The sequence below is a fragment of the Gigantopelta aegis genome, chromosome 2 (genome assembly GCF_016097555.1).
Source record: "Gigantopelta aegis isolate Gae_Host chromosome 2, Gae_host_genome, whole genome shotgun sequence".
Classification (NCBI taxonomy): Eukaryota; Metazoa; Mollusca; class Gastropoda; order Neomphalida; family Peltospiridae; genus Gigantopelta; species Gigantopelta aegis.
This window is the reverse complement of record NC_054700.1, coordinates 1695070-1708766: the sequence shown is the minus strand read 5'-3', so window position 1 is coordinate 1708766 and position 13697 is coordinate 1695070. Positions and strand designations below refer to the sequence as shown.

Genomic DNA, 13697 nt, shown 5'->3' with positions numbered 1-13697 from the left:
ACTAGAGCATATTGTTTAATTAGTCATCGGCTATTGGATACCAAACATTTAGTAATTCGTACATTCCAACAGACAGGAAAGCACATACCACGGCCTTTGAGCATCTGTAACGAGAAAAAGACCCAATCAGTCGAATGGATCCACTGAGGTGGTTCGATCCTGTGACCCAAGCTAAATTCTGTCTCCACTAACAATAAAAGTTTGTTTTGTTTAACGATACCACTAGAGCACATTGATTTATTCATCGGCTATTGGATGTCAAACATTTGGTAATTCTGACACATAGTCTTAGAGGAAACCCGCTAATTTGTTCCATTAGTAACAAGGGATTTTTTTATCTCATACACAGGACAACACATATCACGGCCTTTAATAATTATACTAGTCGTGGTGTACTGGCTCAAACGAGAAATCGCCCAACGGGAATCGATCCTAGACCGATCGCGTATCAAGCAGGCGCTTGGCCACTGGCTACGTCCTGCCCCTCCCCCTTCCCCTTCCCACAGCTCACAACTAACCCGCTACCAGACAGTCCAGATATGTGCCCAGAACAACGTACTTGGACCTTAATTGGATATAAACACACAAAAATAACTACAAATAAATGAAAGTACAGCTGTGTGTTGAAGACGCCAGTGTCGGATCCGGGTGGGGCTCACAACAGCGTCAACCACTTCTTCACCGCCCCCCCCCCCCCCCCCCTTCTTTTCGTTACGTGTCACCGTGTACCGACCCTAGTGACAGAAGCTTGCAGCTGTGTGGTGTGTTTTAACAAGTGAAATAAAGACTGAAATATGACAATATTATCGGGTGGAATTTGTCACACACTGAGTCATACACACACAAAGACGCGCGTGCGAGGCTAATGAACGCTCGTGTTTGCGCGCCGAGCCGTGACCGATTCATTCCCGTCGCTCTTCAAACAATAGCGGCCTTCTCAACGGGAACACCGCACATGCGAATAAATAACCTAAAACACAGCGCATTATTCGTGTTTAATAGTTAATACAGATAGCCTTTGATAGAATCCATATTATATATTAATACTGAATTTTAAAATTCGCATCCCCAACAGATACACGTCTGGGAAACGCTACACAAAGGTTATTGACCTGACATCCCTCATGCGAGTTAATGGACCAGTCCAAGAAAATTATTACGGCTAACGGTTTGGAATCATGGCTATTTGTTATCGGTCGGCGCTAGCGAAAAGTTTATATTGTTTTCACCAATTCTTCGATTGCTTTTCCAAATTGTCGGGTGTGTACTGAAATACCAAACCGTGTGTAGTAACGTGTTGTGGATATTAGTTTATTGTTATTCTTTTTTCACATGCTTTGAAACTTTGTGCAAAAAAGTTGTTAGTTTTTAATTGGTGCGGATTTATTCTACTTTCGATTTGTCATCAGCTGTGGAATCGATGGCGAAAGGTGTAAAAAGATGAAGGTTTTGAAGACGTCTCCATGAGGATATTACAGTGTGTTTCATGTATTCGGAGTACCCGGGTGTGCACGATTGTTTACCGTAATTCTCAGACTGGGAGAGAAAATAGTGCGTCAACCGATTGCGTGCAGTTGTGATTTTGTGACAGGTTTCTTCTCTAGAAGACAAAGAAATGGAGGATACCGTCACTTTGGTTTATATTCTTGCGATTAGCTTCGTTGCAGGTAAACCTACAATTTTATTTTATTTTATTTTTAATGACAGTTTTCAGTCAGTAGCTACAACAGTATCGAACGTACTGGGTCCGCCTTGAATTAAAACAGCAGCAGCAGCGGCATCATATGCAGAGACCAAATGCACGGTTAATAAAATCAGCGTGTTAATGAGTGGAGCCGATGAAAACGTAGACTCAGTACAGTGCAGGTGCAGCCTGGTCATAAGCTTACGAGCCAGAGAGGGGAAACCTCATATTCGGGCAAAACCTCAAATTCGGACAAAAATTATACAGATAATATCATATTCGGGAAAAAATTATACAGTGTTTCGGTGGAAATATGCTAATGTGAGACCTTTTTACCATGTATTTCCATCATTCTACCATCAAAATTAGCTGTAATCCATGTGAAAATGCATAGTGATTCGTTTGCAACCCTATATAGCTGTTTGGTAGTGATGCTAATATGAATAAATGTCGTTATCCAGATTCGGGCATTTTCGTTTAATTCCGGCACAAGCCCGTCTGCCCCCTACAAAAATGCGAGTCCCAAATGTGTCCAAATGCTCATTTCTGATTTTAAGTAAATAAAGAAATAAACTCACAAATAAAGAAATAAACTAACAAATAAAGAAATAAAGAAATTTAAATGATAAATAAATTAATTAAACGGGTACTATATTAAACATAACAGTAATATACACGTAGTTAAGCAGTTTACGTGAGAGGTAAAAATAAATAATAATCCGATATGTTCCTTGTTAGTTGCCAAGTTGGGTAAAACTGGAAATTAATTTCTAAAAGGTACAAAGGGGTGTCTCTGCTAGGCCAAGGAAAACTAAACTAATTGTATTCAATAATGCGTGAATAGGCTTTTTCTATTATTGGTTATTAAATGTACATTTATAATCCATGATGTGCTTTGCTAGCCAAGAGAAACCTCTGTATATCTCGGTTTGTCTCCTTCCTTTTCTTCTCCACTCCCCCACCCCCACCCCCTCTCCGTTTTTCAGCATCTCTCTCTCTCTCTCTCTCTCTCTCTCTCTCTCTCTCTCTCTCTCTCTCTCTCTCTCTCTCTCTCTCTCTCTCTCTGTCTCTTCTGTCTAGAATATATCTCTATCTCTTGCTCTTGGACTCATGTTTGTTTGTTTTTTGCTCTCGAACGACAGGTACTCGGGCTACCTCCACCACATAGATAGTTTACCATCCTCAGGACAAAGAATGCACATACATGTTCCTTGTCAGAACAAGAACCGACTGCACGTGCATGTACTTTTAAAAGGTTCAGGACAGATTCTCGCCGACCCCCTAGAGACGTGTCATTGCGTATCATACAGAATCATAGTATTAGCCCCAGACGATTGACAAAATCAGCGGCCCGACTGGATAACTGATGAGATGGGATTCACGTCCAGAAAACCAATATCTTTCTAGCTTGGAGCGTTTCGTCCCGTCTTTATTATGTTTTGTCTAACACTCTGTATCACACGCTACATCTTGTGTTATCTTTGACTTACAGTTACAGCCACTAGGGAATGGACTACGTAGCAACAAAGCTGAAGTTCCGTAAATTGTCCAAGTGTCCGAATTGTCCCCTGGCCCTTCCTGGCTCAGATACCAGATGTAAAGAGATTATCCTCACTTTGTCGTCAATGAAGCATGTTTCCTCATAATGGAGCCGTTTTTTAACGGTTACAATAACGTATTAATAACATTTTGGCTCAAAGTATGAATGTCTCATGCGGCAGTTTGTTTAGAAATGGAAGATCCAAGGAGAGAGAAAAGTGGCATTCCTCAAAGTATCGAGTTCTGACGGGAAAAACATACTTGTAAAATGTATCTGCGTTAAAGAACAAGTTTGATTTGTTTAAACTAGTTAGTTTCTTTTGTTTAATGTTCTTCTTCTTCTTCACAATCGCCTTCCTTAAAGGGACATAGCCTAGTTTTCAAACACTAACGCATATTGTTGACTACTATAACCGTTTTAGATAACTTAAATCATACTTTACTTAGATTTTATTGTTTAGATTATCAATTTCCGTACATTCGAAGTGTTTGATCATCCTGATGTTTTTAATATCACAAAATTCATTTCTCATATTTTAAAAAACGCACGTGCGTCTGAGAAGTAACAGTTATATAGAGTCGAGTTTTAGTCTATATATAGAGGGTATTTCACCATTTCAAAGTCACAGACTCTTGTTTTACTCAATTGTAACTTCATCCAAATGTGTTACAGGTTTGTAGATTAACTAAACTTAGTGTTAATTTCCTCAGGTTAAAACTAGGGTCTGTCATTTTAAAGTGGCTGGGTTGAGTGTGCCGCCATTGTAAGATATTTCAGTCCAACAGAGCCGTCTTGGTGGCTAAACACCGGTCTCGGCGCTGCGTGGTTAAACCATCTGGACATAAGGCTGGTAGGTACACGGTTCGCAGCCAGGTACCGGCTACCACCCAGAGCAAGTTTTAACGACTTCATTGGGTAGGTGTAAGACCACTACACCCTCTTCTCTCACTAATCACTAACAACAGACAGCCCAGATAGTTGACGTGTGTACCCAGGACAGCGTACTTGAACCTTAATTGAATATATATATATATTTGTCATATAATATCTTACATTTTCAGTGCAATCAAAGTATGTGATATTTTTCAGATCATATACTTTAAGAATTTGATAACTTTGCAAATTAGATGTAAATTAGTCGAGGTCTCGGCACTAGGTTTATTGACATTTAAGCAAACGTACTTGGGTGACACTCCATGATTGACGTATTCATTCATAGTCATCAAATAAAAACATTTCAATGGAAATTTGACACTGAAAGCTGTCCAGCGTTCAGAAAAGAAAAAACGTTAGGCATAACTTTATTTTGATGTAAGGACATCCAAAATGACGTCATTCGAGTTTGACGTCATTTCCATTCAAAAATACACCGCGCCACATATTCTTACGTCATTTGAATATCTAGTAATGGCGGACTGGAATTAAAGTTGCGTGTACAGTTTACAAAAACACGTTGTATTAAGCTTGATATGATAAAGAGATTATTACCCTCGTGTATTTCGGTATCGTCAATATCATATATTAGGCCAGAGGCTCGCATAATACAATTTTTATTCCTAATATATGATATTGACGATACCGAAAAACACTCTGGTAATAACCTCTATTTTTATATATATATATATATATATATATATATATATATATATATATTTATATATATATATATATATATATATATATATGTATTTGTATAAACGAAGGGCTCGAGCACAATAATTTCTCACCCACGGCGTATTTTGTGAAACCGCTCAATGAAGGGAAACTGTGAACCTGCTTATGGCATTTTTTTAAAATGTCACATTTGCAGCAAATAAATACGTAATGACTGAAAGGCTATTTTGTTGCATGTAGACATATTTTAAATGAACAAATGTTCAAATACTAACAGATAATGTACACCAGGTATATTCTTTTTGCTGTTGTTGATGAGTTTTACCGATGGCAGTAATTTTTATCCAGCGGCACAGTGCCGCTGTTAAGTTCGAGCCCTGATTATTATAGGAAACTATTGGAAGGTAAAATCTGTTTTAGGCTACTCACAAACATTACGTAACTATTGGAAGGTAAAATCTGTTTTAGGCTACTCACAAACATTACGTAACTATTGGAAGGTAAAATCTGTTTTAGGCTACTCACAAACACTGCGTAACTATTGGAAGGTAAAATCTGTTTTAGGCTACTCACAAACACTGCGTAACTATTGGAAGGTAAAATCTGTTTTAGGCTACTCACAAACACTGCGTAACTATTGGAAGGTAAAATCTGTTTTAGGCTACTCACAAACACTACGTAACTATTGGAAGGTAAAATCTGTTTTAGGCTACTCACAAACACTACGTAACTATTGGAAGGTAAAATCTGTTTTAGGCTACTCACAAACACTACGATAACAACAAACACCTTGTTTATACAGACACCGATATTCTAAACATGAAAATACTTTTGATATTTAATTTTAAACCACCACCCCCCCCCCCCCCCCCCCCCCCCCCCCCCCCCCCCCAAAAAAAAGAAAAGAAAGAAAAGGTTCTTGTTAATCGTGAACATGACACAGTGGGTGCAAACCCAGGAAGGTCTCATTAAAGGTTGCGTTGGGTGAGTGGGGTGGTGCTGTTTGCTCTAGCAAGGCTCGCGGCGTTTCATGTTCGTCAGGTTGAATTGTTCGAATGGTGGAGTGAATTAGCCCAGTGGTGAAGCTCTCGCCTGCTGAGCAGTCGGTCTGGGATCGATCCTAGTTGGTGGCACATTGGATTATTTGTCGTTCCAGCCAGTGCACCCACGACTGGTATATCAAAGGCTGTAGTATGTGTTATCCGGTCTGCGGGATTGTGCATATAAAAGACATTTTTCTACTAATGGAACAATGTAGCGGGTTTCTTCTGTAAGACTACATGTCAAAATTACCAAATGTTTGACATTCATTAGCCGATGATTAAGAGAGAGAGAGAGAGAGAGAGAGAGAGAGAGAGAGAGAGAGAGAGAGAGAGAGAGAGAGAGAGAGAGAGAGAGAGAGAGAGAGAGAGAGAGAGAGAGAATTAACTGGTTATTGTTTTAAGATATTGTCATTCGACCTCAGCAAGATACTTCTGTATTTTAAGACATTAAATATTTTGTTGCATGCCTTCCTTGAAATCTGTAGACGACGCTGTAAATAATATATTATCACCATACAACATTTCTCATAAATACCCATCCCAACAATTATTTTATTTATCCTGCAAGTCGACATAATACGCATAGTACCGGCCTAATTAAAGCCAAGACACCGTACTAGAATGATGACTGTTGCGTCCACAATCCATGGCATTGCAGGAGTGGTATAATTCTTCAATAAATGTGTAATGCTAGGAACAGACTGTCAACTGTCACGACGACGTTGGACAACTCGGCGGTTGTGTTGTAATTTCCCCAACTCCCGACTTACGACGGTTGCGCTGAGATTAACAACTAATGGGTTATACGACGAGAATCGAGTTGTTAGAGCTCTCAGATTAGTAACTGGACAGTCGTAGAAGTCGTGACAGAAGTTGGTCAACTTTGGGATGGCAGTTGGTAGTCTGAGACTACCATAATTAGTTATACGATGAGAATCGAGTTGTTAGAGCGCTCAGACTAATAACTGGACAGTCGTAGAAGTAGTGACAGAAGTTGGTCAACTTTGTGCTGGCAGTTGGTAGTCTGACACTACCATAATTAGTTATACGATGAGAATCAAGTTGTAAGGGCGCTCAGACTAGCAACTGGACAGTCGTAGAAGTCGTGACAACAGTTGGTCAGCTTTCTGCTGGCATTTGGTAGTATGAGCATACCATAATTAGTTATACGACGAAAATCGAGTTGCAAGAGCTCTCAGACTAGCAACTGGACAGTCGTAGAAGTCGTGGCAGAAGTTGGTTAACTTTCTGCTGGCAGTTGGTAGTCTGAACCTAACATTAGGGATACCACCAGCGTTCCATGCCAATATAATACAGGACACAATTAGACAAACTGTAAAGTACGATTTTGGTTCGATATTGAACTGGTGGCCTCCATAAATTTCAGCAATTGTCAAAGTAAATAAGTTTGGACCTTGACCATTAGTCGCTCTGCGCCGTGCCGGTCAGACTGGCCAGACTATGAAACAGATACCAGGAAGTAGGTAAAGGAATACGATATAAGGAAGAGGCTAAAATTGATAACTAAAACATAACATGAGAACGTCTGTCTGTCCTTGTCTAGTATCCGGTAACTATAACGCCGACAGAGGTATCGCAACATCATTCAGAGTGGTGGAGGTACCTCCTGAGAAGGAAGGAAGGAAGGAAGGAATTGATTTTTTATTTAACGACGCACTCAACACCTTTTATTTTCGGTTATATGGCGTTGGACATATGATTCATGGCCACACAGATAAAGAGAAGAAACCGCTGTCGCCACACAACAGGCTACTCTTTGCGATTAACAGCAAGGTATCGTTTTATGCAGCATCCCACATAAAGGACAGTACATACCAACACCTTAGTTACACCAGTTGTGCACTGGCTGGGACGAGAAATAGCCCAATGGGTGAACGGAGATTAATACTTGACCGACCGCGCATCAGGCGATCGCTGTAACACTGGACGACATGCACGTCCCGCCCCAGGTACACGTTATGATGCAGCAGATACTAGGGTCGGGAAGTCACTCAGTGCTACAGCGCTCTCCTGGGGTGTGACGAGTCGCGGGGTCGATCCCAATTAATACAGATGCTTTTTTCAGGTTTCCTACCCAATGACTACGATTGGTACATCTATTGTCCTGACTATGGGAACTGTCCGTTTGGGCATTGGGTTTCTTTTCTTTTCTGCGCTCACCTGGGCTAATTTTTGTTCGAGTTCCACAACTGCTGTATCAGTTATGTACTATCCTAGCTGTGGGATGTTGCATATAAAAGATGCCTTGCTGCTAACCGAAAAGTGTAGCCCATAAAGTGGCGGCAACGGGTTTCGTCTTCCATTATCTGTGTAGTCTTTAACCATATGTCCAACGCCATATAACCGTAATTAATATAAAATGTGTAGAGTTCATCGTTAAATAAAACATTCATTTCAATATGACGTCATCATACCAAGCACGTTAATTTCTGTTTTCACAAGCATCTCAGTAAAATATACTGTATATATTTGGATTTAAAAAAAAAAAAAAATGAAAATTGAAAAATAACAACAAAATTGTCGAATTACTTTTGTGCACTTGAAATAATATGCAGAAACATCTAGAACGTTATCTCTTTCGACTGGTATTATTGGCTCCATTCTGTAGCATGCAGACTGATTCGACAGCTGTTATGCTAAATAAAAATGGTTCATTTATAATAACCTATCCGTTTGTATTTATTGCGATTACACTTTGTAGCACGTGACTTTAGTATACGATAAATTACCTATTTTCGTGAGGATCGTTATGTCGGTATTCATTGTAATAACATTAAGAAACCCACATTCAGATAGGCATTGTATACACAATTGGTATTAAGTCGATGCAATGGGATTGTTATTATCTGGGTTGTGCGATATAGCTTTACTTGTTTACAACAGTGTATATTTTGTGAATATTGTGATAATTTATTGGAAAGCCATTCTCTAACCATGTGCTTTAACGGCCGTACCTAATCTAAAAATAAAAAGAATCAGGCCACAACAAAATGAGAATTTACAACTACAAATACCTTTTGTAATTTAGGGTGTGTCTGTTTTTCGTAATCCCGACGGATTCCTGATTTATAATTGTAAAATGAGGAAGATCATTTCGTGATATTTCGTGGAACTAAAGTGCGTTTTTTTTTTATATAAAAATAAAAGGTAATGATTAAAAAATTAATTAGATGTAAAATATCCTACCTCTGGTTCTCTACACCCACCCAGCTAATCTCCCCCACCCAGCTAATCTCCCCCACAAGCCCCACCCCACGAATAATTTCTGGGGCCTTCAGCTTTGACACCTGAAGACTTTTATTAAGTGTGAAAAATGCCCGATCTGCTATCAAATAAGCGTCATGTGTGACTGCTTGGCTGCCCCGGCCCCGATCATGTATACTGTAGACTCGCACGTGGACCTATCGCCAGTCATCACTTTCAGTGATATATATTTTTTTCTCTCCCGCCAGGTGGCCTAATCATTAAAGTTCATTAGGTGCGCGCGCTTCTTCCAGTTAGGTTCGCGTGTTCAAATCCATTAGCAATCATTTACCATTTATTGCTTTTCCCTTTTGTGGATTTCACCAGCTTCCTTATGAGTTTATCACTTACTGATGTAGGACATGGCCGAGATGTCTGTGTGTGAATATATAGAGCTTTATTAGTCCAATGTATTATTAGAAGAAACAAGATCAAGCTTGAGTACATTAGAGTACACTAGAGTACATTAATGAATTATCGGCTATTGGATGTCAAACATTTGATAATTATGAATTTTCTACAATATCGGCTATTGGATGTCAACCATTTCGTAATTCTGAATTATCGCCAATATCGGCTATTGGATGTCAACCATTTCGTAATTCTGAATTATTGCCAGTATCGGCTATTGGATGTCAACCATTTGGTAATTCTGAATTATCGCCAATATCGGCTATTGGATGTCAGATATTTGGTAATTCTGAATTATCGCCAATATCGGCTATTGGATGTCAACCATTTGGTAATTCCGAATTATCGCCAAAATCGGCTATTGGATGTCAATCATTTGGTAATTGTCACAAGTAATCTTGAGAGAAAACCCGCTACGTTGTTGTTGTTTTTGTTGGTGGGTTTTTTTTTTTTTTTTTTTTTTTTTTTTTGGGGGGGGGGGGGGTCCATTAGCGGGAAAGGATTTTTATATGAAAAAACAGGGCAGCATCTACCATGACCTTTTATATTCCAGTCGTGAGGAACGTGTAGTATATAGGCCTGTTGTTTCTAATAACTATCGGTTACACATAATAATATTAAGAGCCGGTGAATAATGTGCACATCCATCCCCGCCCGCCTTCCACCCCACTCCCACCCCCGCTAAAAGGCGAATTACTTGCCCCAACTTTCGGCATCTTCCGACGCCTATGGTAAGATCGTTTAGGGAAACATTATACTGATAACTACAACTTGTATCCGCTATTACCGTATGTGTATTACGTAATGGTAACACTTTGGCATTTATTACGTTTAAATACAGTTACAGTATTCCAGACCATGCATGATTCAGGGTTAATGATATTGACTGCTAGGCCGAGTTTCCCAGGATCCAGCACTTCTGAAAACCGCGGCCAAAAAAAAGAAGAAATGGTTTGTTAATCGACGCAAGTTTTTTGTTTACAGTTAAATGGCTAAGCTCTTTGAACATTATTATGGCTGGGGACTACACAGACAGTGTTCGAGATTAACAGTATCTCAATATCCCGGGGATACCAGAATTTAATTTTGGATACCAGACTTAAAAAAGAGAGTATCCCTTCGGGATATCATATAACGTTGTTGTTTTTTAATCCTGCGTTTTTATTTTTCGCTAAACAATGAAAGTCGTCAATTACTGATGAAGTTACGTAACAGTATTTTCGAGCTCGTACCCAGTCTAATGCTATGCCATAACAATATATCCCCCAACTCGTACCCAGTCTACTGCTACACTGGAGCAATAGCGGCGTAGGAATAGACTGGGAACCGCTGAGTCGCTATTGTTTTTGTTGGATGTTTCCTCCCTTCAAATTTTATTTGAGATATTGATTCCACATCTGCATAAAATTGATACAGATAGGTTTATCACTAATAATGTCAGAATCACTTATAAATTATTGCAAAATATTAATTTATATTCGTATTATTCAAAAACAGATTCCGTTTGATTGCAAATTTCACGAATTCCGCGATTGCGATTGCGGCGTTGCAGTAGACTGGGAACGAGAACAGTGTCGTCCAAGTTTGGTACGATGTTATTTATGAATTTCATTTAAGTGGAATACTAAATTCTCAGGTGGGATATCAGATTTTGAAATGTTAATATCTAACTAGAATACTGCCCCATATTTTTAATCTCGAACACTGACAGAAAATGAGAGAGGAAACCCACTGCCGCCATTTCTTGGACTCCTCTTTTTAATTAAGTAGATAAGTAGCAAGGATATTTTGTATATGCACCATCGCAAACAGGGTATTATGTAACACGGTCTTTGTTATACCAGTTGTGGAGCACTGGCTGAAGCGACAAGAGGCCTATCGACGATCCTAGGTTACTGGCGCATCAGGCGTTCGGATCGGGAGAAAAAGGGGCCATTTTAAACTTATTATACCATTTTACTGTGCGGGTTCAGGTTGTGGTGCGAATGCATATTGGATCAGAGGCCGTGGGTGAGGGCCCTAATAAACCCCCTCCCTAATTAAAAAAAAAATAAAATAATAATAAATAAATAAATAAATAAATAAATATGTTTTAAGAAATGGAGATCCAGGTGACTAATACGTTTTTCCCTTCCCAACCAGTGAGCCACACTTTGTATATCAAAGACCGTGGCATTTGATGTCCTTTCTGTTGGAAAGTGCATATAAAAGATTCCTTGCTGCTAATGGAAAAATTACCGAGTGACATCCAATAAATCAAATGTTTGCTCTAGAGGTGTCGTTTAACAAAATAAACTTTACAATTCACTATACATGTAGTTCACATACTTTTCTAACACATAGCAAGGATTGCTTATCATTATATATATGATTCACATGGGATGTGTCTTTTATTTATTTATTTATATTCATTTATTTATTTATTTATTTTGCGTTTATGTTAGTATTGCGGGCAGCGTATAATTAGTTACTTCCCTGCTACCTGTTATGAGTGTGCGAGCTGCAGACTCGGCCTAAACATCACAATTTAATTTGACGAATTGGCAAATTCTCTTCAATAAAACGGAGGCGACGGAAAGTAGCGTGCCTGTCAGATTTAATGCCCGTTTATCCATTATCGTTTTCTCTTCCTATTTCCCACAGTCGGGCGCTGGCAGTTTAACTCTAAATTGAGAATCTTAAATAATTGACATTCACCTTGACATTGGTTACTGCTTTCACTTGCCGTGAATTCCTCCTTTCCAAACTGTCCACCGCACATCACTGCTGACAAGTCGACTTGACGTAATTGCGTAGATTCTGGTTAAAGGCGCAGTGTCCACACTCGGACGATGAGAAGTTTGGATTTAATTTCCATTTAATTACATTACCTCGTGATTGTCTGTGTCCAGATATTACATATATTGCTCTTACCTTTCGGGCATCTTCGTCGGGGTGACAGCGACAAAGACAAGTAATTGCATACGTACCTAGTTAAAGAGGGCACTACAACGATGCGGGTCGCTTCGGTCCGGGTTGTGAACCTGAAGATGAATTTAGTTATATATCTGGTAATTGTTGTCACTGACGGATACCAGATGGATAGTAGAAGTATGTTGTGTGCGCGGAATGACGGGAGTGTTTATCCAGTTAGATCGACATCACCCACCGCATGTTTCAAATCTCGTTTACAGAAGAGGACGGGTAGAAGTGTAGGAAGAGACCGAGGGGGAGGGAGGGACAGAGAGAGTGTGTGGAAGAGAGAGATTAGGGAAAACAGACCGAACGGCAATAAAGCTCTTAACAAGCAGAATGAGAGAGAGAGAGAGAGAGAGAGAGAGAGAGAGAGAGAGAGAGAGAGAGAGAGAGAGAGAGAGAGAGAGAGAGAGAGAGAGAGAGAGAGAGAGAGAGAGAGAGAGAGAGAGAGAGAGAGAGAGAGAGAGAGAGAGAGAGAGATGTATATGCTATTATTAAATATTATTATTCTCCTTTCCTTTCTTGAAAACAATTTAGGAGATGAATTATCAGTGGCACGGGCGATATGACTAGTTAGTAAAACTTATAGAAGATAAGTCTGCCATCGTCTTATCATAAAGTAACTTAGCGATTAATACATGTTTACTGCGGACCAGCTGGTATAGGGCTGGTAGCGGGAAAACAACCGCCCACCCAGCACGCCACGACACCGATCAGAAACCTGCAATGACGTCCTGTTTTCAACCTGCTCATTACACTGCACGACACGACAAGTGGCACACTCGTGTTTGAAAATTGATTTTCATCTATACTGCGCGACACTACAGGACCACGACAGGTGCAGGGTCCAGATTCTATTTCTGGTGATATCGGCTGGGGTCGCGTACCTTACAAACTCGGCGGGTTTCAGCCATCTGGCTGGTGGGACCCGCATGTTTGAATTAATTTCATTTCTTGTTTTATTATCGTTTTAAAACGATGATCAGTGGAGGTTTAACTGATACCCGTCGGCCATCGAGGGCAGTAGGGGACCTTAAGGCCTCATTTGTCCACTTGCGAAATACGCTAAAATTGGGTTGGGATAAGCATAGCAGTGATGTGAGGAAAATCTGTTCAAACGCCTGAACATAACACGTCTGGAATAGACACTCAAAATTAAGACTCACTAGAAAATGTTGAAAGTGTG

General features: G+C 39.8%; 1 protein-coding gene across 1 annotated transcript in view; it reads left to right on the top strand.

Moving 5' to 3' along the window:
* Nucleotides 1-1283: 1283 nt before the first annotated feature.
* Nucleotides 1284-13697, top strand: part of LOC121379073 (fibroblast growth factor receptor 4-like) — a 66355-nt gene continuing 53941 nt past the window's right edge. Inside the window, exon 1 of the mRNA XM_041507540.1 lies at nucleotides 1284-1667. Coding sequence (XP_041363474.1) covers nucleotides 1616-1667 — 52 coding nt within the window. The 5' untranslated portion in view covers nucleotides 1284-1615. The remainder of the gene's footprint in view (nucleotides 1668-13697) is intronic.